The following is a 27263-nucleotide window of genomic DNA, read 5'->3' as shown; positions in this document are numbered from 1 at the left end:
ATCATAACATAAAAAAAAAAGTATAAAAACAACAGTATCCATTTAAAAACAACAATTCTGGGGTCCATTAAAAACAAACTTAATGTTGTTAAATGCTGTTAAAATGCCTGGGAGAAGAGAAAAGTCTTGACCTGGTGCTGAAAAGATAACAAAGTTGGTGCCAGGCGAGCCTCATCGGGAAGATCATTCCACAGTTGGGGGGGGGGGGGCAAACACTGAAAAGACCCTCTCTTAATTGTTTTAAAACCCCAGTTAAAATTACTAGCTCCAGTTCATTTCATTAGCCCCTAAACCACTTGGGCCCAGGATACTTGAGACAGTGCCTTCTCCTTACCAACCTGCCTGGTCACTAAGATCATCGCTCAGCCCCATGGCCCAACTGGAGTCCACCCAGAGAAGAGCCTTCCGTGTGGTGGCCCCCTTCCTATGGAACTCCCTGCCTCAGAAGGCCAATTCAGCTCTTTCCCAGGAAGCCTTCCTTGACTGCACAGGTTTAATTGGTGCTGTTTTTTGTTTTATTTTAAAGAATAATTACAATAACGTGCTTTAATTTTTTTCGTCTTTGTGTCATTTTATCTCTCACCGCTCCAGAATCTGTTTAGATGTGGAGCGGTATACAAATGTAAATAAATAGGGCTGGTGCAGGAGAACTCACTGGGGTTATGTGGGAGAGATCAGTTTTAATGTATTGTTTGAGACCACTTACAAGAGCTGAAACTAATTTGGTGTCCCTCTAGCAGAGGAAGTACGGCAGCCATCAGTATTATTGCAATTATTATCATCATCAATAAATGCATTTTTAAGCTTTATTCATAAATTACATTTTGGTTTTTAAAGGGAAGCTAGAAAACAGTTACTTCTGGCTTTCACATCCATTCTTTCCCAAATTGGAGCTGAGTTAGATTGAGCTGGCATTTCCCCAGGCCCTTGGTAAACGCTTTGCTTTTGTCTCCTCAAATGGCCTCCAAGAGGCAATTAATCTCCATTTACAAGGTAATCTCCCCCCCCCACCCCAATGTCTCTGCAAATCTGCCCTGAGGGAGAGAATGAGGATTTGATAAGGGGTCAAAGTTCAACTCACCCCCTGACCTTAAAGGGTTAAAGGCTACATTAATTTAACACCAGGATCAAAATGTGCAGATTTGCACCAAATTACGCTTTACTCTGGTGTAGTGGTTAGAATGTAGGACTGGGATTCATAGAATCACAGAATAGTAGAGTTGGAAGGGGCTTCTAAGACCATAGAGTCCAACCCCCTGCTCAATGCAGGGACCCACCTTAAAGCATCCCTGACAGATGGTTGTCCAGCTGCCTCTTGAAGGCCTCTCCCACAAGCCTCCCTAGGTCATGGGTTCCATTGTCATACTGCTCTAACAGTCAGGAAGTTTTTCCTGATGTCCAGCCGGAATCCGGCTTCCTGTAACTTGAGCCCGTTATTCCGTGTCCTGCACTCCGGGAGGATTGAGAAGAGATCCTGGCCCTCCTCTGTGTGGCAATCTGTCAAGGACTTGAAGAGTGCTATCATGTCTCTCCTCCATCTTCTCTTCTCCAGGCTAAACATGCCCAGTTCTTTCAGTCTCTCTTCATAGGGCTTTGTTTCCAGACCCCTGATCATCCTGGCTGCCCTCCTCTGAACACGCTCCAGCTTGTCTGCGTCCTTCTTGAATTGTGGAGCCCAGAACTGGACGCAATACTCTAGATGAGGCCTAACCAGGGCCGAATAGAGAGGAACCAGGACCTCACGTGATTTGGAAGCTATACTTCTATTAATGCAGCCCAAAATAGCATTTGCTTTTCTTTTTTTTTGCAGCTACATCACACTCATTTATTTATCTTATTATTGCATTTATATCCCACCTTTATTCCTCCAAGGAACCCAAGGCAGTGACATATATAATCCTCCTCTTCACTTTATTCTCACAACCACAACCCTTTGAGGTGGGTTGGGCTGAGAGTCTGTGACTGGCCCAAAGTCACCCAGTGGGTTTCCATGGCCGAGTGGGGACTGGAACCCGGATCTCCCGACTCCCAGTCCGACACTTTAGCCACTGGCTCTCATATTCAGCTTGTGATCTACAACAATTCCAAGATCCTTCTCGTTTGTAGTATTGCTGAGCCAAGTATCCCCCATCTTGTAACTGTGCATTCGGTTTGTTTTTCCTAGGTATAGAACTTGGCATTTATCCCTATTAAATTTCATTCTGTTGTTTTCAGCCCAGCACTCCATCCTATCAAGATCCCTTTGAAGTTTGTTTCTGTCTCACAGGGTATTAGCTATCCCACCCAATTTTGAGTCATCTGGAAACTTGATAAGCATTCCCTGCACCTTCATCCAAGTCATTACCGTATTTCTTCGATTCGAAGACACACTTTTTTCTCCATATAAACATCTCTAAAGACTCTAAAGTCTTAGAATCACAGGCACGTTTATTATTTCGTAGAATCAAAGCTTTTTTTTCTGTTGGTGGTACTGAAATTAGTGTGCGTCTTACAATCGATGGCGTCTTAGAATCGAAGAAATACGGCAATAAAAATGTTGAAGAGCCCTGGGCCCAGGACTGAGCCCTGCGGTACCCCACTCGTTGGCTCCCCCCACTTTGAGAAAGGTACCATTGATAAGCACTCTTTGAGTCCAATTCTGTAGCCAGCCTGAGCTCATTCTTTGCTTTCGCCTTCCTGACGCCATTTCGGCACTTCTGTGCCACCTGTCTGTACTCTTCTTTTGTAGCCTGGCCTTCCTTCCACTTCCTATATGTATCCTTTTTTGTTTTCAGGTCATCTCTAAGCTTTTTGTGGATCCACATTGGTTTCCTCTGTTGTCTTCTATCTTTTCTCCTTGTTGGAACTGTGCCCTTAAAATTTCCTTTTTTAAATACTCCCACCCATCCTGCACTCCTTTTCTCATTAGGCTCACTTGCCATGGGACCTTACTTATCATAGTTCTGAGTTTATTAAAATCAGCTTTCCTAAAATCCAGAGTACGTGTATGGCTACACTCAACGTTTGTCTCCTTCATAATCAAGAATCCAAGTATGACGTGGTCACTTTCCCCCAGAGTTCCCGTAACTGCCACTTTATCCACTAAGTCATCCCTATTGGTCAATGTCAAGTCAAGGATTGCCGATCCTCTAGTTCTTTCCTCCACTTTCTGTAGGAGAAAGTTATCACCCACACATGTCAGGAACCCACTGGGGTGTCTTTGGGTCATTCACAGATTCTAAGCCTAGCCTACCTCACAGGGTTGTGGTGAGGATAAAATGGAAAGGAACTGGATCACGTATGCCGCTTTGGGCTCCTTGAAGGAAAGCCAGGATATAAATGTTGTGAATGAATGAATGCCTGGCTGACCATATGAAAAGGATGGAACCTTCTCAAACTGGGGAGAGGCAACAAGTGGGGTGCCGCAGGGCTCAGTCCTGGGCCCAGTGCTCTTCAACATTTTTATTAATGATTTGGACGAGGAGGTGCAGGGAACGCTTATCAAATTTGCAGATGACACAAAATTGGGTGGGATAGCGAATACCCTGGAAGACAGAAACAAACTTCAAAGTGATCTTGATAGGATGGAGTGCTGGGCTGAAAACAACAGAATGAAATTTAATAGGGATAAATGCCAAGTTCTACATCTAGGAAATAGAAACCAAATGCACAGTTACAAGATGGGGGAGACTTGGCTCAGCAATACTACAAACAAGAAGGATCTTGGAATTGTTGTAGATCACAAGCTGAATAGGAGCCAACAGTGCGATATGGCTGCAAGAAAGGCAAATGCTATTTTGGGCTGCATTAACAGAAGTATAGCTTCCAAATCACGTGAGGTACTGGTTCCTCTGTATTTGGCCCTGGTTAGGCCTCATCTAGAGTATTGCATCCAGTTCTGGGCTCCACTATTCAAGAAGGATGCAGACAAGCTGGAGCGTGTTCAGAGGAGGGCAACCAGGATGATCAGGGGTCTGGAAACAAAGCCCTATGAAGAGAGACTGAAAGAACTGGGCATGTTTAGCCTGGAGAAGAGAAGATGGAGAGGAGACATGATAGCACTCTTCAAATACTTAAAAGGTTGTCACACAGAGGAGGGCCAGGATCTCTTCTCGATCCTCCCAGAGTGCAGGACACGGAATAACGGGCTCAAGTTAAAGGAAGCCAGATTCCAGCTTGCTCAATGCAGGAATCCACCCTAAAGCATCCCTGACAGATGGTTGTCCAGCTGCCTCTTGAAGGCCTCTAGTGTGGGAGAAGAGCCCACCACCAACCTGGGTAACTGGTTCCATTGTCGTACTGCTCTAACAGTCAGGAAGTTTTTCCTGATGTCCAGCTGGAATCTGGCTTCCTTTAACTTGAGCCCGTTATTCCGTGTCCTGCACTCTGGGAGGATCGAGAAGAGATCCTGGCCCTCTTCTGTGTGACAACCTTTTAAGTATTTGAAGAGTGCTATCATGTCTCCCCTCAATCTTCTCTTGATGAGGCCTAACCAGGGCCGAATAGAGATGAACCAGTACCTCACGTGATTTGGAAGCTATCCTTCTATTACTGCAGCCCAAAATAGCATTTGCCTTTCTTGCAGCCATAGCGCACTGTTGGCTCATATTCAGCTTGTGATCTACAAGTGTGTGTGTATGTGTGTGTGTGTGTGTGTGTGTGTGTGTGTGTGTGTGTGTGTATATGTATGTCTGTCTATGGGGAGGGGGGAGGCTGGAATAAAAACAATAGCTGCCACCAGGTGCAGACTATATTACAGCACCTGGTTGATTGGCTCCTGTCCCATGGTAGTGCAGCCCGATGCATGGGGGAGGCTGGTAGTTTCAGCAGTGTGGGGCAAACACAGTATCTGCCCATACCTGACCTGAGTCAGGAAAAACATTTTGCCTTCTCTTTGGGACTAACTTCCAACTAATCAATTATATCTCCCACCCACCCCCGCCAAACAAGGGAACAGACGTTGGCTGCCTTAAGTTGCCAGGAACTCCTGTGACTTTGATGTTGGCAAGCAATAAATATGTTTTGCCCAATCACCAAGGCTTTTGGATGCTACACAGTAAAATATTAAAATCCTATTTTTTTTTAGAAAAATCCTTAAAACAGTAATATACAAACATGAAGTCTACAGCAGAAGAAAACCAGAGACAGCATAAAACCAAAATTAAGCCAACAGCAGGAAATAACACTAATGGCAAGAATTTAAAAGGCACAGTTACAAGATGGGGGATACTTGGCTCAGCAATACTACAAACGAGAAGGATCTTGGAATTGTTGTAGATTGCAAGCTGAATAGGAGCCAACAGTGCGATATGGCTGCAAGAAAGGCCAATGCTATTTTGGGCTGCATTAATAGAAGTATAGCTTCCAAATCACGTGAGGTACTGGTTCCTCTCTATTCGGCCCTGGTTAGGCCTCATCTAGACTAGTATTGCGTCCAGTTCTGGGCTCCACAATTCAAGAAGGACGCAGACAAGCTGGAGCGTGTTCAGAAGAGGGCAACCAGGATGATCAGGGGTCTGGAAACAAAGCCCTATGAAGAGAGACTGAAAGAACTGGGCATGTTTAGCCTGGAGAAGATGGAGGGGAGACATGATAGCACTCTCCAAATACTTAAAAGGTTGTCACACAGAGGAGGGCCAGGATCTCTTCTCCATCCTCCCAGAGTGCAGGACACGGAATAAGGGGCTCAAGTTAAAGGAAGCCAGATTCCAGCTGGACATCAGGAAAAACTTCCTGACTGTTAGAGCAGTACGACAATGGAACCAGTTACCTAGGGAGGTTGTGGGCTCTCCCACACTAGAGGCCTTCAAGAGGCAGCTGGACAACCATCTGTCAGGGATGCTTTTGAGCAGGGGGTTGGACTCGATGGCCTTGTAGGCCCCTTCCAACTCTGCTATTCTATGATTCTATTCTATGATTCTAAAAAGCATGAAAAGATTGTAAGTTGGAATTATATTATGAGAGATAGGGGATCCTTCAGGTAACTGGAGCCCTGGCTATTTAGGGCTTAAGGATTAATATCAGCGGCACAATGAATTGGGCCTGGGAGTGAACCAGAAGCTAGTGCAGATGGCAAAACATTGGCACGGCAGGGTCATATTGTCCAGTCCTAATTCATCACTTTGCTGCCCTGTTTTGGGCTGCCTGGCGTATCTCCATAGCTCTTTCAAAGGCAGCTTCCAGAGAATTCGTTGCCCATAATTCAGAGGGGAGGTTAGCAGAGCAAGGCCATATCTGGTATGGTTGGGTTGCAGTTGGCTTTTCAGTCTAAACCACGGGCCTAACAATGTTTTTGGTTTGGTGAGCCTTTCTCATATTTTGAGAGGGTCTTGTGGGTGCTCTCACAAAATGGCTGCCATGGCTGGTCGGAAAACACCCATTTCCCAGGAGGTAAGACTGGACTTAACACAAAGCCAGATGTCCAGATCCATTTGTTTTCTGCTCCAGCACCCATTTCACAGAAGGCAGATCAAGGAAGGTCAGAGAGACATAACTTGACTAAGAAGCTGAGTACGGGGGGGGGGGGGCTGTGTGCCAAACCATGCCTTTGCCGCCCCCCCAGTGCGTAACAAAATGCCCATTTCACAGAAGGCAAATGTGACGCTCAGAGAATCACACGCCCCAGCAGATTGAGTTGAGGGAGCCTGCTAAAAAAAAAAAGATTTCGCCCCCTCCCTCCTTCTCTTTTCCTTATGTGTCCTGCCTTTTAATTGTAAGTCTGTGGGGGCAGGGACTTTAATTAATTATCTGTAATGCCACTTTGGGAGCTGTTTTGGCTGACAAAACCCAGGTAATATGCAAACAAAACCCAGGTAATACGTGCACCGGGGCCACTCAAGACCCACCCCCCTTGCCTCCGACAACACCCTCTTATTCCCTTCCCCACTCTGGCCCCACAGGGCTCACCTTAACCCACCCACCCCCAGCGTTCCACCTTCTTTCTTCTGGGCGGCTGGGTGCACTTCAGACTAAGGCCCTGTGCCACCGGACTGCAGCCCCCTGCCCACGTTTCTTCTTTAAGAGCGCCTGTGGGGCCCAAAGGCATTTTTGGAAGTTAAGATGACACAGGAGGCTGGAGCTTTGCTTCGCAGTGTGCCTCCCCATTAAATTAAAAAAGAAGTGGGTTTCCATAATAATTAATAATAATAATAATAATAATAATAATAATAATAATAATAATACCTAATAAAATAAATATCAGGAGGGGTGTGGAGCCTGCTGTGGAGACTCTGGGTCTAGTCTGACTGAAAGCGCTCTGCCCCATTGAAGCCACCTGTGCCTTCAGTGACTGTGATGCTCTAGTACAGGGCAGGATGTGGCCTCGGGGTCCGTCCGTCCGTCCGTCCGTGTCCCCATCCAGCCACAGCTTTCTTTTGCTGTCAGCACCAGCGCTGGTAATGCCATCCGTCTTGAGATGCTAGCCATGCATTTGGGACGGGAGACACTCTTCAAGAGTGCTGCTGAGCCCTGCCGCCCGCCTTGCTTCTGAGTAGACATGCGGCAGCCTTGTCCGCCTTGCTTCTGAGTAGGCTTAAAATGTTACTCATAGGATTTGGCCCTGCCCACAGAGGGAATGCGCCCCCTCCCTCCCTCCCTCCCTCTGAAGTTTGGCCCTGGGGCTGGAAAAAAGGCACACACCCCAAACAGTGAAGCTGAGCCTTAAGGGCGGGGGGGAGTGCAGCCTCCTCCAGAACAGGTTGAATATCACTCATCCCGGCAGAAGAAGCCCCTCCTAACAGGACCTCTGACTTACCTGCGTCTCCTCACCCAGTCCATTTCCTCACCCAGGCACTGCTCCAGAGCGCTCGCTGCCTCACCTTGATGGGATTAAAAGGAGCAGGGCTGGGCGGGTCTGCCTATCAGTGACACCTCAGGCCTCCTCTCCGGACAACCCCCCCTCCCAGGGGCTTCTAATAGATCTCACTATCAACCTGCCCAGGGATTCAGATCTGCAGGTGAGGCCTTTTGGAGGGCACCATCACCTGCCTTACCTGTGCTTATTTGTTTTATTATTACATTTTTATCGTGTTGTTTTCCCTCTTGCAAGGATGGCTTGCGTGGTCCTCCTTCTCCTCTCCACCGTATCCTCACAACAACAGCCTTGCGAGGTAGGTTAGGCTGAGATTCAGTGACTGTCACCCAGTGGGAACTAGAACCCGGATCTCCTGAGTCCCAGTCTAGCACTCCAACCACTAGACCACACTGTTGCCCACAAATTAAAGAGTGTGCTCCCTCAAGAACTACAATTGGTCCTCACTCTCTTGGCCTTTAAAATAAAGGGAGTAAATTGCATTGTTTCAATTTAGCCTTTTAAAATGAATTTTCTCAACATTTTACAGGTTTTCATTGTTGTTTTTAATGTTCTTTTTATTGTTTTAAGGGTTGGCTTTAAATGGTTACACACCCTTGGATGGCTTTTAGCAGATAAGGTGGCATCTAAAGGGAAGTAAATGAAGTGGTGAGAGTGTTGGTCTTGGGAGACCCGGGTTCGAGTCCCCGCTCTGGGTGACTTTGGGCCAGTCACGAACTCTCAGCCTGGCCTACCTTGCAGGGTTGTGGTGCGGATAAAGTGGAGAGGAGGTGGACTATGCGAGTCGCCTCTGGCTCCCTGGAGGAAAAGTGGGATATAAATGCAAAAACAAAATAAAATGAATAAACGGGGGCCTCTGGACCCTCAGGGCAATCGCCCCCCTTCTGCACCCGACCACCCAAGCAGGCGCGCGGAACCTCTGCCATGCAATGCCTGCAAGGCAGGCGGCGCCCCATCCGGAAGGGTGCTGGGCTGCTGGTACGGGATGCGCCAAGAGCCTCCGCTCCGCGTCCCCCACCCCCCGGAACGCTAGAAGTGGAGAGGGCGGGGAGAGGACCAGCAGGCACAGAGGCAGCACCACCCGGGGGCGCAGCCTTCCCCCGCACCCCTCCGGCCGGGTCGGACTCCAACGCTGGGGGATTACGGGCGTTGGAGTCCAACCCGGCGAGTTGGTGCATTGTTTCGTGGCGCGCAGCCGTCGAGCAAGGGCCGAAAGCGCGCGGATGAGAGCGACGGGCTCTTCTACACCTGTCGAGGCCGCACTGGCTTGGGGATGCTGGGAGCTGTAGTCCCACCTGGCGGGGCAGGCTGAGCCGGCGGGGGCGGGGCAGGCGGAGCGGGGCGGGGCCCGGCTATATCTGGGGCGCCGGGGCGGCACGTGCTGCTCACTGCCAGGAGGGAGGCGCGCCTGCCTGCCTGCCTGCCCGCCCGCCCGTCTGTCTGCCTGCGCGCCCGGCCGGGGCCGTCGAGGACCGCGAGCCGGCGCCGGCGCCGCGGAGCATGTTCGGGGGCCTCTTCGCGGCGGAGCCCGGGGCGCCCCCGGCGCCCGCCCCCCCGGCGCCCGCCCCGCCGGCGAAGGTGAAGCGGCCCATGAACGCCTTCATGGTGTGGTCGAGCGCGCAGCGGCGGCTGGTGGCGGCCGAGCACCCCAAGATGCACAACTCGGAGATCTCGAAGCGGCTGGGCGCCGCCTGGAAGCGGCTGCCCGAGGCCGACAAGCGGCCCTTCGTCGACGAGGCCAAGCGGCTGCGCGCCCGCCACCTCAAGGACCACCCCGACTACAAGTACCGGCCGCGCCGCAAGGGCCCGCCCGCCGCCGCCGCCGCCGCCCGCCCCAGGGCCCACGCCCACGCCGCCGCCGCCGCGCCGCCCCGCTGGACGGGCTACGGGGGCGCCCCGGCCGCGCCCGACGGCGGCGCGCTGCCCGGCAGCAGCGGGGACTACTCGGCGCCGGCGCCGGCGCCGCCAGGGGCCCGCGGCTACGACTACGGCCCCTACAGGTACGCGCTGGGCTGGGCGGGGGGCTTCCGGCTGGATTCGAACCCAGGGCCGCCCGCGCCGGCGTCCCCCAAGGCATACTCCAGCGGGACCCCCGTTTAGAGTAGACCCATTGTTAGTCGGGGCTACTCGGAGTAGGAGTTACGTCGGATGTTCTCCCGACACGCGTCTCGTGCTCGTCTGAACCCGGGGGGGGGGGCGGCGGCGGCGCCTTCCTCGTTCCCGGAGCGCGACCCCAGGCGGGCTTGCTCGGGACGCAGCTAGGGGGGCGGAAGGGCGCGCACGGCTGAAGCCCCGGAGCGCCTGGCCCCGCGCCGCTGTCCTGCTTTCGGGAGCAAAGCGGACCCGCCCGGAGTCGGAAAGCGACTCCTGCGGAGGCAACTGTCCGTCAACCCAGCCCCAACCCGCTTCGCCGTCTTCACACGTGACTCTTTGCCCGCAAGCTTCGGGTGCTTTTCCCCGTCGGCTATTTGAATCTCGTGCCTGTCGCTTGCCTGAATGAAGGCCCCTCCCCCCACTTTTATTTGTACTTTGCAAGGGGTGGGGTGGGGGCTCTGTAGTCCGCTCCCTCTCTCCCTCTCCCCGCCCCCCCCCACTTGCAGGAGCCCTCCTTGGAATGGAATGCAGCTGCCCCAAGGCCCCTCCCAGCCAGATAGGGCTTTGCCCCCCACCCGGTGGGGTGTCTTTGAGATAGCATGTCTTAAATATCAGCCGCCTGATGATGGTGCTCAGCAGGCTGGGATGCCTCCGGTTCTCCAGAGGGCAGCCGGGCCTAGTGGTCAGGGGGATTCCCATTTGTGATATTGGACGGGCCAACCTTCAATGACTTGTAGGGCGAGGAGAGAGCTTGCCCCAGTCCTACAGCCTTTCCCAACTGGGCCCCTCCAGATGAGTGAGACTAAAACCTCTATCTTTGGGGATGATAGGAGTTGTAGTCCCAACGCATCCGCAGGGCCCCCAGTTGGGAAAGGCTGCTGGACACTTCCTTGAGGTCTGTGGCCCTGACTGGTCCGAGATCTCCTTTCAAGCCTTTTGCAAAAGACCCAGGAGTCCTGACCGCTGGCATCTCGCTCCTCTAAGGAGAAAAGCCTCTGCTAGGCAGCGCTTCCTTCCTGGAGAACCCCAGCAGCCTGGCTGGCTGCCCCAGACCTGTCTTGCCTGTCATGCCCCAGCAAGCTGGGTGGGTGCTGGGTGTGGCCTCCCCCCCCAGGGTGCCAGCTCCTTGGGTGCTCTCCAGCGGGAGGGCGCACCCCCGCCCTGCCCTGCCAGGCAGACACGCAAGGGGAGAGAGCCGCTGGGGTCATGACCGGCCGTGGCCCTGATGCTGGCACCTGGCTGGCCTGGCTCAGAGCAGCAAATGGGGCGGGGAGGGGGCGTGCCATCTGGGGGCATGAGGTGGACCTCCCTCCCTCCCCTCCGGGGGCTCCCTAGGAAGGGAAGAGATGGTGTGGGGGCTGGAGAGCAGGGAGCCCGCACTCCGGGGTTCTTGGTTGGTGGGGGTGCAGAGCCGCTGGGGCCCCTTTGCTGGTAAGAGGTGGTGGCAGGGCAGGGCTGGTAGCAGCTGGCAGGCCCAGACAGGTTTGGGGGCTCTGGGCCAGAACCGGAGGAACAGGCTGGCTGTGGAATGCAGCCCCGGCCCGCCCACGGGGCCCGGGGGGATTAACTTTCTCTTCCCGCAGGTGCAGGGCAGGGCAGGTGCTGGCTCTGGGAGGGAGGGAGGGAGGGGGGATTGCTGCCGCTCTCATCAATTGCCACACAGGCCCCTCCCCCACCCCCAAGCAACCCCGGAGTCCTGGCTCTTCTCCCCCCACCCCACCCCACCCCACCAACCACTCTTCTTCAGAAATCCAACATCTGTTTGCAATCCAGATTTGAGTGGGGGGGGGGGAAGGGGCGGCCTAAATGTTAGAGCAGCCCCCCCTCACCGGTTGCCCCCTCCAGCTGCGCTGGACTACAACTCCCAGTATTTTGAGCCAACCTGGCCTTGGGGTAGATGGGAGTTGTAGTCCAATACATCTGGAAGGGCAGTGGGTGGGTGGGTGCTCTTGAATGGCTTTTTCCCAACTTCTGTCCAGCCTCAACAACATAAGAATTGCCTGGGTGATGGGATCCCGAGTACATTGATGGGGGTGGGAGTACATTGATGGGGGTAGGAGGATGAGCGCCTGGAGTGTGTGGGGATGGCCTTCCCATTGGTTCCCCTGGCTGCCCACTGAGAAGCAGGACACTGGACTAGATCAGTGGGGCTGTTAACATAGGCACATGCTTGAGAAGGCCCCCGCCCTCGATTAATGGCAGTATTTGAGAGACACTCTTCCTCGCCCCCCACCTCATCCATGATGAACCACGTTCAAAGACCACTTTGCCACAGAGTTTGGGGTTGGTAAGAGGCAGGTCAGTCAAGGGCAGCCTCCAGAAGGAAGCCAGCCCTCTGCAGCCAAAGGCATTTGCACAGTTAAAGCTAGTGCACCAGCTGCGCCCGTTCCTAGAGATGTCGGACCTGGCCACGGTGACACATGCCTTAGTTACGTCCCGATTGGATTACTGTAATGCGCTCTACGTGGGGCTGCCTTTGAAGACTGTTCGGAAACTCCAGCTGGTTCAAAGAGCTGCAGCCAGATTGTTGACCGGGGCTGGTTACAGGGAGCACACAACTCCCCTGTTAAAACAGCTCCACTGGCTTCCGGTCTGTTTCTGGGCACAATTCAAAGTGCTGGTTATGACCTATAAAGCTCTGTATGGTTCGGGTCCAGGTTATTTGAAAGACCGTCTTCTCCCTTATGAGCCTGCCCGTGCTTTGAGATCTCCTGGAGAAGCCCTTCTTTCAGTCCCGCCATCTTCACGGGCGTGCTTGGTGGGAACATGGGAGAGGGCCTTCTCGGTGGCTGCTCCGGTGCTCTGGAACTACCAACGTTCCAGAGCACTGGAGCATGGAAGCTAGACTGGCTCCCTCCTTGATGGGCTTTCGGAAGCAGGCTAAAACTTGATTGTTCCGGCAGGCCTTTGGCGAATAATCTGGTCCTCCATCTATGTTAATGTCTTATAATTTTGTTGTGTATTTTAAACGTTTATGGTTTTGTTCCACCCACCCCCAATGTAGTTTTTAAACGTTGTAAGGCCAGCTTGAGGTCCAGCATTGGGCAAAAGGCGGGATACAAATAATAATAATAATAATAATAGCAGCCAGGCCCCACCCTCATTGCAGGCCCTGAAGACGCCCTCGCTCCCCCGGCCACGTTTTTGCCGGACCGTTCTGCTCTGCACCTGCAATCCTGCTGCAGGGTTTTAGCCGTGGGCCGGGCCTGGTGGCTCTTGCTATATGAATCTTCGCTGCGTTGTTATTGTATTGGTCTTTTGCTATATGGATGTGAGTGCTGCAAGCCATTATGGGAGGGGCTCCTTTTGCCCCCAAAGGGCAGCCGAGACATAAAACTGGTTTGGCCAGGCCCGGCGGCATTGAGCAGGGGGTTGGACTCGATGGCCTTGTAGGCCCCTTCCAACTCTGCTATTCTGTGATTCTATTGAAGCCCTTTCCTTCCTCTGCAGCAGCCTGGCTTTCAGCCCCCAGCAGTCTGTCCCAATGGTCACCATGATGGGAAAGCAAGATGGCATGCCGCCCCCGACGCAGATGCCCCACCCGCTTGGCGACTTCCACGACATGATGGCCGCCTACGGCTTGCAGGGCTGCGATGTGTCCGATGGGTTGGCCCAGTACGGCCTCCCTCAGCACTCCTATCCGCACCTGGGGCTCAACGGCGCCGCCCCGCTGGCCCATCTCTGACGCTGAGCAAGAGCTGGCCACGCATGACGGGGATCAGCTCCGCCGTGCAGCTGTCTGAAACGCGGGGAAACGGACCGAACTCTTTTTTTAAACAATGAAGGAAACTGTGTGTGCATGGCGTGCGTTGGGGGGGCCGGGTCCTGCCAGCGGGGCCCTTTTTAATGGGGCTACGACCACCAGAGGGGCCTCCGCGGCTTCCTCTGAATTCTTGCTTGTTTAAGGGGGGGTTGGGGCGGAGAGGGTGGGAGGGAGGGTTCTCAGCTACGTTTTGGGAGATGTCACCAGAAACGGTGAGGTTTATTTTGTAATGGATGTAACTACTTTTTAACAACCTTTTATATATGTATATATATATATATATAAACAAACAAAACCAAGAAGAATGAAAAAGCTTGAGTTTATAGACGCCGAGTTTGTTGATGGGAAGAACAGATTATGCTTGTGCGGTCCTGGTTTATTAATCCAGAATAAACCCAGATTTTCTCTTGGCGCTCGCTGGGATTTGGCTCAGAATATACCTTTCCCCCCCCCCCCCACCATTCATGCCAGTCAGAGCCTGTTGCTGGCAGGGGGAGGGGGAACTCTCCGTGGCCCCCAGCAGGGTGGTTAAAGGAGGCACGGCAGAGGCCCTTTTTCTGCTGTGCCCTTGAGCAAGGGAAGGGCGGCAGCGGCTGCTGGTGCCCCTTGCTTAACCACCCCAAGCTGCCTCTTGCGATAGGTGACATACCTCTTCAGGTTGGGACAGGTGTGGAGGGAAAGGGTCCCACCCTCCTGTCAGGGAACAGGAGTGCTGTTGCTGCCCCCCCCCCCAAGCAACGTGTTGCTTCCAGGCCTCTGACAGGGCTGTTCCAATAGGTTGAGGAGACATTTTTCTCCCTCTCCCAAAATACTAGAACCCAGTGGGGTCATTATCCCCTGAAGCTGATGGAAGGGAGATCCAGGACAAATAAGAGGAAGGACTGCTTCACACAGCGCAGAGTTAAATTGTGGAACTCACTGCCACAAGCTGTCGTGACGGCCAACGATTTGGATGGCTTTAAAAGGGGGCTGGATAAATTCCTGGAGAAGGCTTGCAATGGCTTCCAGCCCTGATGGTTGTCTGCTACCTCCCGTATCACAGGCTGTATGTCTATGTATAACAGTTGCTAGGGAACATGGACGGGAGGGTGCTGTTGCACCATGTCCTGCTTGTTCATCCCTGGCCGATGGCTGGTTGGCCACTGTGTGAACAGAGTTCTGGACTAGATGGACCCTGGGTCTGATCCAGCATGGCCTGATGTTGAGCACAGCGGTGGGGGGTGGCCAGGCCAGAGCAGGTGGGTGGGAGTCAGACAGTTCCATGAATGCTGACCCAGGGTGCAACCACTGCAAGAAGTAGCCATTGTGGCCAAACTTTGAGCTGGTATTGCAGTCAACGGTGCATGGGGAAGAAGGGCCACTCCCGGAAGGAAGGACTTTGTCACAAAGCACATATAGAATTGGCTACCACAAGTGGCGGGTGGCCACCAATTTGGATGGGGTTGCAAAGGGGTTAGACAAATTCCTGGAGGAGTCAGAGGGAGCTGTGGCGCTCGTAGAATCATAGAACAGCAGAGTTGGAAGGGGCCTACAAGGCCATCGAGTCCAACCCCCTGCTCGATGCAGGACTCCACCCTGAAGCATCCCTGACAGAGGGTTGCCCAGCTGCCTCTTGAAGGCCTCTAGTGTGGGAGAGTTGTGGCCTGCTTGTGGGTTTCCTGTGGGTGGCTGGTGGGCCACTGTGTGGACAGAGTGCTGGACTAAGATGGCCCCTTGGTCCAATCCAGCACCACAGCTCTTGTGTTCTTAGCTTAGAAGAAAAAAAAAAGATTACAAAAGGCAGGGGAATTACAAGGTTTTTGAATGTGTGAGTCCTTCTCCTTGCATAATGCAATTGAAAGTGGGTATTTTAGCTTGCAGGATGTATTTTTATTCCAGCCTTCTGCAACCTAAGGCCTTCCAAGTGTGATGGACTAACCCCAGCCAGGATAGCTGGCTGGGGTGAATATGGGCCTGTTCAGGACAACACGCTAAGCCATAACGTTTACCTCAAAATGCTTAACTGCTGTGGCTTAGCGTGTCATCTGAACAGGGTCTGTGGGAGTTGCAGTCCCGAAACAGGATGATCAGGGGTCTGGAAACAAAGCCCTATGAAGAGAGACTGAAAGAACTGGGCAGGTTTAGCCTGGAGAAGAGAAGAAGGAGGGGAGACATGAGAGCACTCTTCAAATACTTAAAAGGTTGTCACACAGAGGAGGGCCAGGATCTCTTCTCGATCCTCCCAGAGTGCAGGACACGGAATAACGGGCTCAAGTTAAAGGAAGCCCAATTCCGGCTGGACATCAGGAAAAACTTCCTGACTGTTAGAGCAGTACGACAATGGAATCAGGTCCCTAGGGTGGTTGTGGGCTCTCCCACACTGGAGGCCTTCAAGAGGCAGCTGGACAACCCTCTGTCAGGGATGCTTTAGGGTGGATTCCTGCATTGAGCAGGGGGTTGGACTCAATGGCCTTGTAGGCCCCTTCCAACTACTTTTCTATGATTCTATGAAATGACAGGGTGCTGAAGCATCACCCCTGTGAGGAAAGGTTACAACCACTGGGATTGTTTAGCTTGGAAAAAAAGGAGACTGAGGGGAGATATGATAGAGGCAGACAAAATCATGCATGGTGTAGAGACAGAGGGCAGGGAGATATTCTTCTTCTTCTCCCCTAATACTAGAAACCATCAGGGTCACCCCATGAAGCTGACTGATGGGAGATTCAGGAGAGATCAAAGGGAGCGCTTCTTCACACAGCGCAGTTAAACTAGGGAACTCACTACCACAAGATGTAGTGATGGCCACCCATTTGGATGGCTTTAAAAGGATGTGTGTGGGTAAATTCTTGGAGGCTCTCAATGGCTACTGGCCTTGATGGTTATGTGCTACCGCCAGTATCCGAGGCAGGAAGCCTGTGTGCAGCAGTTGCTGGGGAACATGGGTGGGAGGGTGCTGTCACATTCAATGTCCTGGTTGACGGCTGCTTGGCCACTGTGTGAACAGAGGGCTAGACTAACTAGATGGACCCTTGGTCTGATCCGGCATCATTGCTACGGGATGCAGCGGGGAGGGGGGCACTGCTTGGATAGGCTGGAGAGAAACTCACGGCAGGCGGCATTCGGCCCTTGCGTGTGAAGACTGACAAAAAGCACGGGTGGTTTGGGCCACTGCAGAAAGGACGCTGGAGCAGAAGTAACCAATCCTTGATGAGATCCAACTGGCCCGACTTTATGCTGGTACAGAAGGGAGACACCCCCCCCCTCCCCAGCTCCCCACCCGCAAGAAGGAGTCGGGTTTCTAAGCATGAGGACCTCTGGGGCCTCCAGTCTGCCTCCCCTAAATGCTTTTCTGCAGTCCCTAAAATCTTCTTTGGCTCAAGGGGGGGGGGGGCAGGAAAACCCCTCCGTTCTCCCCTCAGAGGTGACATTCTGCTTCCTGTTCAGGTGGATCATGCCTCTCCCTCTGACAAGAAGCAGCTGGACAGCTACGCTTTCTGTCGCAGCCTGGAGGACCCCTTTGGGCAAGGGATTCATGTCACGGGGAGGACCCCTCTCCCACCAGCTGGCTCCCCTCTCTGCCCCCCCCCCCACTCCAGGGGCAGGAACTGCAGCAGCTGCTCTGACTCACCCGGGCTCCCTCCCTGCCTGCAGCCAACACTTGCAAAATGCTCCAATCACGAGGCGGCACCGCCCTGCCCTGCCGCCCAGCCCAGCCCAGGCAGAGGCACCAACTTCCCACCCTCCAGGGCATTCGCTACGCAAAGCCGGGAGGGGCTGGCAGGAGGTGAGAAAGGGGGAGGGGGGCGCGGGCAGCACAGGTTAGAAGCTTACCCGCAGCAGAACCCAGAGCAGCGTCCGCAACAGCTCTCTGCGGTGGGGAGAGGCTGGAACCACAAGACTGAAACCGGCACTGCAGTCAAGAATAGCTCTATATTTAACTGGAAAACGTCTGGGCGTGGGGGAACACAGTTACAGGCCGGAGGGAGCTTCCTTCCAGTGCAGACACTGCACTGCCCGCCCTCATCACACCCACCCACCCACCCGTTCACCCACGGCACTGGTGGTGGGAATAGCAGCAGCCTGGGAAGCGAAGCACCCTTTCCTGCCCACCCTGCAAGCTCAAAGTCCCCTGAGGTTCCCAGAGCAGCCGACAATGTCCCTTGGCTCAGAGTGCAAAAGGAGGGACACCCTCACCCACCCCAGAAAATTGGAATGATCGTCACAGCAGCAACAGGGGCAGTGTGGCAACAAGGATGGAGGAGGAACCCCCCTTCCTTGCCCTCAGGAACCAAGGCCCCTTTCCGGACGCTCCTCTTGAAGAGCGGGAACGGGGGGCCCCATCTAGGCCTTCTTGTGCTTGTCAACGGGGCTGTGCCAGTAGTACATCAGCTGTGCCATGATGATGCCGTTGCATGCAGACGAGACGACGTAGGTCAGGGCCATGAGGGGGTCGCCCGTCTCCTGGAAGGCAAAGGGGGAAATCCAGGGAGCTGCGGCTGGTTTCCTCCACCGCCCCCTGTGCTTCGGTGCTCCTTCCTCCGCGCTTTTCGGACAGGGTGGGGGACATCTAAAAGAGCCACCCTGGGGCTTGGCTCTCCCCCATTCTGCACGCTTGCAAGGGGTAGAGGACAGCAAGGGGATGGGGGCAGCAGGGTGGGGGGAGTTTCATGGGGCCTAACTGACCACTAAATCATATTAATTTTCAACTAAAGAGAAGGCTGAGAGAGACCTGATAGCACTCTTCAAGTCCTTGAAAGGTTGCCACCCAGAAGAGGGCCAGGATCTCTTCTCCATCCTCCCAGAGTGCAGGACACGGAATAACGGGCTCAAGTTACAGGAAGCCAGATTCCGGCTGGACACCAGGAAAAACGTCCTGACTGTTAGAGCAGTGCGACGGTGGAATCAGTTCCCTAGGGAGGTGGTGGGCTCTCCCACACTAGAGGCCTTCAAGAGGCAGCTGGACAGGCATCAGATCAGGGATGCTTTAGGGTGGATTCCTGCATTGAGCAGGGGGTTGGACTGGATGGCCTTGTAGGCCCCTTCCAACTCTGCTATTCTATGAGTATTATTTAGACTGTTTCATTCTTACAAGCAGACTTTGCATCTCTTCGGCTCACTGAATATACTCAGCAGGCTTTCCTTTTTTCTTTTTCTTTTTGCTTACAGAGAATTTCTTTAAAATATTCCCATAAAGGGCCTTTCTTCTAACATGAGAAGATACACATTAACAGCACAATCCATTAACAGCATATCACCTCAGAAATAAGTTCTAGTGAGTTCAATAAGAATTACTCCCAGGTAAATGGGTAAAGATTTGCACCCTTCGTATGGGGATACAAAGAGGTGGACACTGAACAATTAGGACTTCCCTTTCCACTGCTGCTTCATAGAATCATAGAATAGCAGAGTTGGAAGGGGTCTACAAGGCCATCTAGTCCAACCCCCCACTCAATGAAGGAATCCACCCTAAAGCATCCCCGACAGATGCTTGTCCAGCTGCCTCCTGAATGCCTCCAGTGTGGGAGAGCCCACAACCTCCCTAGGGGACTGGTTCCATTGTCATACTGCTCTAACAGGCTTCCTGTAACTTGAGCCTGTTATTCCTGTCCTGCACTCTGGGAGGATCAAGAAGAGATCGAACACCTTTCCCGGCATGATCCGACCCTTACCCTATGCTCTACATCCAAGGCTGTCCTCCCAGGGAGACTTGGAGGGCAGCGACCAAAACATTTAGGATGTGTGTGTGTGTTTTTTTTTTAAAGTATGAATTTTAAAAATCCATTTTTTTTAAATTAGTGATTTTAATTCTCCTTGGTTGCCAAGTCCAAACCCAGAGATTACTAGACAAGAACTCTGAAGCTGCATCTCCCAGTTCGCTGCTCTGGCTTTTTTCATTACACTGGATGGATGCTGACTGAGAGTCCTGTGGAGAAAACGCTGCCGGAAGAAGCACTCCTGAAGCGACAGAGTCTTGGGTTTAGTCTCTGGCAGCATCAGGGGAGTTGATAAGTATTTCTTCATGGGTCATTTGGAGGCTTCCTTGTGGGCAAGAGCTGAACCTCTCCTCATCTCAGTACCAATGCCGTTGCACTTACACACACACACACACACACACACACGGTCACAAGTCAAGCTCAGCCTACCTGGATGGACGTGAAGATCCGCGCCAGGGACCCTGCGAAAAGCAAAGAGGCCGTGATGGCTGACAGCTGGCCCGTGTGTCCGTTACGGTAGTTCGTGGCTGCTTGCAGGAGCTGTTGAGGAAAAGATGCACCTGAACGGCCTTCCATGACTGCCGTCTAGTCCAACGCCTTCACCCCGTGGGCTGAGCCTGGATTCCTGCACCCCTTTCAGCTTCAGCCTCACATACACAACCCCTAGATCAACTTCCTCCAATCTTCAAATGTACGGAACTATAGCTTCCAGTACCCTCAATGCATCTGGACAGCACCAAGTGGGGGAAAGGCTCCCGTAGACGAAGCACCTCTGCCCATCACAGCAGGAACAACGCAAGGCCAGGGCCCACCGCAGATGGCTGCCGGGTTCAAGGAACAAGCTGGTGCCCAAAACCCAGAGCTTCCATGTGAACAAGCCAGGCCAAGGGGGCAGATTTATTCATTACATTTCAATAATTATTGAAATTATAATTATTCACAGGTTATTTGAAAGACCGTCTTCTCCCTTATGAGCCTGCCCGTGCTTTGAGATCTTCTGGAGAGGCCCTTCTTTCAGTCCCACCACAATCAGGTCCGGGCCCAGTCTATCCCGTCCAGGTCTGGACCCGATTCAAAGTGCTGGTATTAACATTTAAAGCCCTAAACGGCTTGGGGCCAGGTTATCTGAAGGGACGCCTCCTCCCATATGTACCTGCCCAGACCCTAAGGTCATCCTCAGGGGTCCTTCTCCGCAAGCCCGTGCCAAAGGAAGTGAGGCAGGTGGCTACCAGGAGGAGCAGGGCCTTCTCTGCTGTGGCACCCCGGCTGTGGAATGAGCTCCCTAAGGAGGTTCGCTTGGCACCTACATTATATGCTTTTAGACGCCAGGTGAAGACCTTTTTATTCTCCCAACATTTTAACAATCTATAAATACATTTTAACATGGTGTTTTAAATTTGTAATTTTGCATTGCTGCTGTTTTTATCTGGTTGAGCTTTCATATTGTATTTTATAGTATGGTTTTATACTGTTGTTTTATACTTTGAATGTTTTTACTTTTTATTTCTGTCTTTCTTTCTTTCTTTATTACATTTCTATACCGCCCAGGGTGAACCGCCCAGAGAGCTCCGGCTATTGGGCGGTATAGAAATGAAATAAATAAATAAATAAATAAATAATACCGCCCTGTAGCCGGAGCTCCCTGGGCAGGTGGTTCACAAAATGACGTTCTTGTCACAATCCCGCTTGCTAGCCAAGCAGGCTTCTGAGACATTATTATCCATCAGACATGGAGCTACATCTACTTGCCAAGTCAGCCTAAGAATCATCCCCCCCCCCCCCCGCCCGACACACAGACCTGCAATCCTCGCTGCCCCAGAGGAAGCGGGGAGGAGGGAGAAGAAGCTGCCCACCACTCTCCTCAGCCATGGCAGAGGCTCGCAGCCTCCAGAGAAAGGCAAGGGCGAGAGGCACTCTGGAGTTTGGAGCCAGGGCCCCTCCCTCGCGGCGCAAAGGGCCCGGATGTGTCACAGGCCGGAGCGGATGCTTACCCTGCTTATGACGACGGCAGGCATATTGGAAGCCTGAAGGGCCGTCACAACGCCCTTGGGGGTGAGCGAGGACAGCAAGAGGGAAAGGGCTCCAAAATAGACACACAGGAAGGACAGACCTGCAGGGAGAAATGGGGGCCCGTCCGTCACACAGTCCCGCCCCGCAACCGGAAGCTCTACCCACACCCCCCTCCTTACGAATGCCTGGCCAGTGGATCCCCGGGTCCAGTCCCTGCTCCCCAGCCCTTCCGCCTCCTGGCTTGGATCACCCTGGGAAAGGAGACGCGAGGGCTGCAAGGCTCCGCTTCACTGCCGGGCGGCCTCCTCCCCCCCCCGCATGCTTTGCCCATCCCCACTGTCCGGCTAACATTTCCCAACGCAGAAGGAGAAGACAGGGGCACCCAGAACTGAGCTGCCTGCCTGTTCCAAATCAACAACCGCACTGGAGAAGTATGAAGTTCATGCTCAGAGGTCCGTGTTCCAAGAACCTTTATACTCATTTATTTAGACCTTAATAAACTTAAAACCGAGCCTCGTATGGCGCAGAGTGGTAAAGCAGCAGTTTCTGCAGTTGAAACTCTCTCCACTGCCTGAGTTCGATCCCAGCGGAAGCTGGATTCAGGCAGCCGGCTCGGGTCGACTCAGCCTTCCATCCTCCCGAGGTCGGTAAAATGAGTACCCAGCTTAGCTGGGGGAAAGGTAATAACGGCCGGGGAAGGCAACGGCAAACCACCCCGCTATAAGGCCTGCCAAGAAAATGTCAGTGAAAGCTGGCGTCCCTCCGAGAGTCAGTAATGACTCCGTGCTTGCACAAGAGGTTCCTTCCCTTCCAAACTTAAAACCACCGAGGGCCATATCTGGTAAAATCAAAGAAGCTAGAGAGAGGGCTTCGTGGGTGACCTAGAGGGGCTTCAGCGCCTTGCACCGTCCGTCACATCCCCCTCCCCAGCTTCCACGGATTAATCCCCTTCCTCACTCCTCTAGCTGTCCTTTGGGAGCAGAGAATACCCCTCCCCACAACCTTACAGAATCTAAACTGGAGACACACCCCAAAGCCTGTTTTACCCTCGCATTTGTACATACAGACGAATGTGCATATTTACGCCTCAGAATTCCCAGCCCCAAATGTACCCTGGAGCCCAGTTCCAACTTACCACGCCCCGTCTGACCCCCAAAATGCTGCACCAGGAACCCGATCGCCACTGTCTGCAGCATGAGGAAGAGAGCCTCACCCCACGAGCTGCAAGGGAGAAAAAGAGGGGAATGGGGCCACTCGTTCCTAGCAACCAGCAGGGCCATTCCCCACCAGCTCTGCTGAACAGTCTCCTTAATTTCTTTTTCCTCTCTTCCCTCCCCTTCCCCTTTTCCTCGCGTGTCGTGTCATTTTTAGATCATAAGCCTGAGGGCAGGGACTGTCTTCTTCACTGGTTGATTGTAAGCTGCTCCAGGAGTGGGATAAAACGCTGTAAATAAATACATAAATACCCCCAGGCCCTACCTCCCCCTGCCCTCCTGCCGCCACCCCCCTCCCCGCCTGCCCCAAGACATTCCTTCCATTCCAGCCTCAACATTCCATTCCAATGAAGGGCGGTGAAATCAGAGCCTAGAGCACACACACCCTCCTCCCAAAATTGAAGGCAGGCCTTTGTGGTGGAGCACTGACCCAATCATCATCATCATCAATAATAATAAAATATCAATATTATTAATCTTAATAATAGCAGCATTTTTACCCGGCTCTTTCGCTGAAAAAGGCTCCCTTCTCCCCACAATGGCCCCTCCAGCCCATTAAAAGGCTACACAGGGGTTATGGGGACCCTGCTGAATGGGGTGAGCTGTTGTGGGCATGGGGAGGGGGGATTCCCCCCACCCAAGTGGGACAGAGGCACCTTCCATGAGCCGTCTCCACGCCTTGCATCAAATCAGATTTCTGCAGGTCAGGCAGCTGTTAAAGGCAGAGGAGCCAACTGGGTTAAGTCTTTTTCTCTCCAGTCAGATCCTACCTTGGGGTCAGAGCTCATTTCCATCCACCCCACTAAATCCCACAATCGTGGGTGGTCATGAGGGCCTGTTGTGAAGGGGAAGGCAGTGCCAGCATCCCTTGCAGCCGCAGAGGAAGGGACAGGGAGGGAAAGAAACAGAGCCTGCTCTGGGGTCCCGTGACCTCGAGTAGGACTGAGCCCGAGCCCCTGCCCAGGATGAGGGCGCATATGACCTCGTCCTGGAATCCCAGATGCTGCCCTACCTGAAAGGGAAGCTGTTGGAGATGCTGTAGGCCATGGTGCCAGTGATGGCAAGCAGTTCCAGCAATATGGAATGGAAGCTCAAGCCCTCCGCGCTCTTGGCCCCCAGGATCTTGAAGATCTGCGGCAGCTTCACTGTAGAAAGGGGGAGGAAGAAAACAGTTAAGAAGCCACCCAAAATTCACACCATGGCTACATGTCCTCCAATCGGAAGCAGCTCTCTTCTCCCAACCCTCAGGAGGGCCTGGACCCTCTTCTCCAGGTAGCCAGTTACAGGGCACAACTCAGGGGACATTGAATCGATTCCTACTTCTTTCTTTCTTTCTCTGGGAAAGAGCTTAACCGCTTTTTTCAAACAGCAGTGGTTTACTCCCACTTAAATTCCAGTTCTGAGCACTTTCCTTCTATACTGTTCACAACACCAATTTAATGGGGATGAAGCTACTAGAATTGGGGGTTTTCCGGGTTACAGAACAGTATCAAGAAGCCAGACGCCAAGGGAAAACGAACAAGGCATTCTGTGAGCATAAAATGGGGCAGGTTTCAATTTGAAGCTGGGATTGTGACAGCTAGGTTTTAAGTGCTATGGCGGAGCCCTGGAACACAAGAAATCATTACACACAGTTCCTTTGCCTCACTGCCAACCCACCCAACCAGCCCCACACAAATCTCAGAGAGGTTTTCAGCTCAGCTGATAGAACTGAACTGTACACAGACTTAGTGCCAGCAGGTCAGATAGAAGAAGTCAATTTCCAGAAGGCAGCCAGCCGGGCATTATCATAGAATCATAGAATAGCAGAGTTGGAAGGGACCTACAAGGCCATCGAGTCCAACCCCCTGCTCAATGCAGGAATCCACCCGAAAGCATCCCTGACAGGTGGTTGTCCAGCTGCAGTCTATTGCAGCCAAAATGAAGACACGCCTTAAAGACTAACACATTTATTGTGGCATAAGCTTTTGTAGACTAAAACCTGCTACATTGGATGCATTGTATGTGGGAGGGGGAAGAATAGTAAACAGTGAGGTCTGATGGAAATTAAATGCAAACAGCGACGATCGCTTTATTAACAGTGGTCAAGAATCTGCCAGGGAAATTTAAGAGCTCATTACCCATGAGTGAACCAGCAACGATGCCAAATCCGAGTCCTTTGCTGATGAGGATTTTGAGGCATGGAACTAAAGGAATTGAAGAGAAAAGGCAATAAAACAACATAGAATTTATGTTAGTCCCACCAAGATCACAGGCACGCCTGCTGGGAACGCGGGAGAGGGCCTTCTCGGTGGCTGCTCCAGTACTCTGGAACTCTCTTCCCAGGGAAGCTAGGCTGGCTCCCTTCCCTCCCTGATTTTATTTTATTTATTTATTTATCATACTTATACCCCGCTCCTCAGCCAAAAAAGGCTCTCAGAGCGGCTTACACTTAGCAAAAAAGACAGTCCTGATGTGTTTTAGGAGGCAGGCAAAGTCTTTTCTGTTCCGGCAGGCCTTTGGTGAACGAACTGGACCTCCGTCTGTGCCAAGGACTTTTTGAAATTGCCATTTTAAATGTTTTAATATTGGAATATGTTCAATATACTTTTAACTTTTGTATATCTCTATTTATAGGTTTTTAATGTATATGTTTTAAATTTTCTGCTGCTGCCTTGAGGCCCAGCATTGGGCAAAAGGTAGGATGGTTAATAATAATAATAATAATAATAATAATAATAATAATAATAATAATAGCAGCAGCAGCAGCTACCACCATAGATAATGTTTACTTCGCAAACTTTATTGTGTTTATTCTTATAACGTTCCTGTGAGGTAGGTCACAACCCCAATTGTTAAGTTAGGCAGCCACGGCTGACAGGGTCATTCGCGCAAGGCTATGCAATAATGCCCCAATGGAGTAAGTAGCCACCTTTCTGTCTGCAAGGCTTTTTGCTGTTGCATGGCAGGCGGAAGCTGGACAGGTAGAGTTTTCCCCATCACAATCTTTGCATGTTGAAAACTGCTTCACCTGGCCGGCATTTACCTGCCAGGTAACTCTTAAAGGCGAGCCCTGCTGAAGGAAAGAGGCAGGGCGTGAAAGCCCATTGGCTACATTTAAAGAAATAAAAATAAAAATCCTGAATTCCTAATTTGAAGCTACCAGTTCCGCCCTAAAGCAACATGGCGCCACGTGGCTTCGCCTTGTTCCGCCCCTAGCTCTGTTCATTCATTCATTCGAGGCTTTTGTATTCCATAAAGGTCCGGATTTTCAAAATATATTCACGCCTCAGACAGATAGAAAAGCGGAAGATAATGGCATGAACGAAGGGAGGAATACAGAGGGACGCGCCGCTGCCTCCCGGCTCCAATACGACGGAACACCGGAAGTCCCGGAACGCATCCAGTCGTCACTTCCGCCCGCTTCCACCATGGCCGCCCACTCATTCCCTCTGCTGGTGAAGATGGCGGCCAGGCGGTTATGCCCTTCCCCAAGATGGCCGCCGCCCGCCCCGAGGCGCTTCCGCCTGGCCTGGCGTTGCCGTGGCGACGGCGCTCCGGGCCCCGCTCGGGGAAAAGCGAAGGCCCGACTCACTGTGCAAGAGGTTGAAGTCGACGAGGAGCTCGTCGTAGCAGTGCTCCGGGAGGACGTGCGGGACCATCACGCCCTTCAGAGCTGACGCCGCCATTTTGACGAAGGGGGAACCTGAAGTGGGCGAAACTTCCGCCTCCATCGGGCCTTGGACGCGCCGGATCCCGCGCTCATGCGCCCTGAGGTAACGCTCCGACGGGGCAGCCCATTGCGCGCATGCGCCCCCTGGTGGCTCGAGGGCGCCGCCGATTAGCGCTGCGCACGCGCACTCTGCGCCGGGCCGCCCGCTGCTCGCGCGTGCGCATACTCCCGGGTGCCGTGGAGGCCAGCGGCCCCTCTGCGCAGGCGCCCTTCGGCTCCCCTCTCCCCTGCTGCCCCCTCCGGCCCCGCCGCCGCCGCCGCCCACTGCCTGGCTCAAGTTTGGCCTAGGGACAAAATGGCTGCCACCCCTCAGCAGCCATCTTGCCCCACCAGCAGCCCTGGCCACAGGAGTGAGGGGGGGGCCCAGCAGCAGTGGCAGCAGCAGCAGCAGCAGCAGCAGCTGCTGCCCACCCTCAGCCGTGGCACGGTGGCCCTGTGCCTGCTCTACTACATGCGCCTGCAGCGGGGGCGAAGGCTGCGGGAGGCCGCGCGGCGGCGGCGGGCCGCTCGCCACCACCGGGCCCAGGCCCGCTCACGCCAACGCTTTGCGCTGCTGTGGCTCTGCCGGATGCTGGCGCGGGCCCCTGGCGTGGCAGGCCTTGGCCAGGAGGGCGGTGGCGGCGGTGGCAGCCTGCCACGGCTGCTACGGGAACGGCGCCTGTGGAGCAAAGCCCGGAGCTCGGCCTTCTGGGAGATCGTGCGGGTCAAAGCCTTCAGCCCCTGGGAGTGGGTCGAGAACTTCCGCGTGGCGCCGGGCACGTTTGACTACCTCTGTGCCCAGTTGCGCAACGCCATTCAGCGCCGGGACACCAACATGCGCCGGGCCATCCCGGCCGACGTGCGCCTCGCCATGACGCTGTGGCGCCTGGGGGCTTGCACCGAGTACCGGGCGGTGGAGCAGCTGTTCGGCGTGTCCCGCTCCACCGTCTGCAAGATCCTGCGCGACGTGTGCGAGGCCGTGGTGGGCATCCTCACGCCAGCGTTCGTG

At 53.3% G+C, this 27263-nt stretch overlaps 2 protein-coding genes across 2 annotated transcripts; one reads left to right on the top strand and one right to left on the bottom strand.

The window, feature by feature from the left end:
• The first annotated feature begins 9289 nt into the window (after positions 1–9289).
• SOX15 (SRY-box transcription factor 15) lies at positions 9290–13568 on the top strand. The gene is made up of 2 exons (XM_063137231.1): positions 9290–9789; positions 13334–13568. The coding sequence occupies exons 1-2, from the start codon at positions 9290–9292 to the stop codon at positions 13566–13568; spliced, it is 735 nt and encodes a 244-aa protein (XP_062993301.1).
• Positions 13569–17541: 3973 nt separating this feature from the next.
• On the bottom strand, positions 17542–26320 carry MPDU1 (mannose-P-dolichol utilization defect 1). The gene is made up of 7 exons (XM_063138663.1): positions 26138–26320; positions 24684–24749; positions 23576–23708; positions 22485–22570; positions 21331–21449; positions 19769–19879; positions 17542–18086 (listed from the first exon to the last, which is right to left on the bottom strand). The coding sequence occupies exons 1-7, from the start codon at positions 26274–26276 to the stop codon at positions 17967–17969; spliced, it is 774 nt and encodes a 257-aa protein (XP_062994733.1). The 5' UTR covers positions 26277–26320; the 3' UTR covers positions 17542–17966.
• Positions 26321–27263: the final 943 nt, after the last annotated feature.

Source organism: Elgaria multicarinata, chromosome 11 (genome assembly GCF_023053635.1).
Source record: "Elgaria multicarinata webbii isolate HBS135686 ecotype San Diego chromosome 11, rElgMul1.1.pri, whole genome shotgun sequence".
Classification (NCBI taxonomy): domain Eukaryota; kingdom Metazoa; phylum Chordata; class Lepidosauria; order Squamata; family Anguidae; genus Elgaria; species Elgaria multicarinata.
This window is presented reverse-complemented; position numbering and strand designations above follow the sequence as displayed.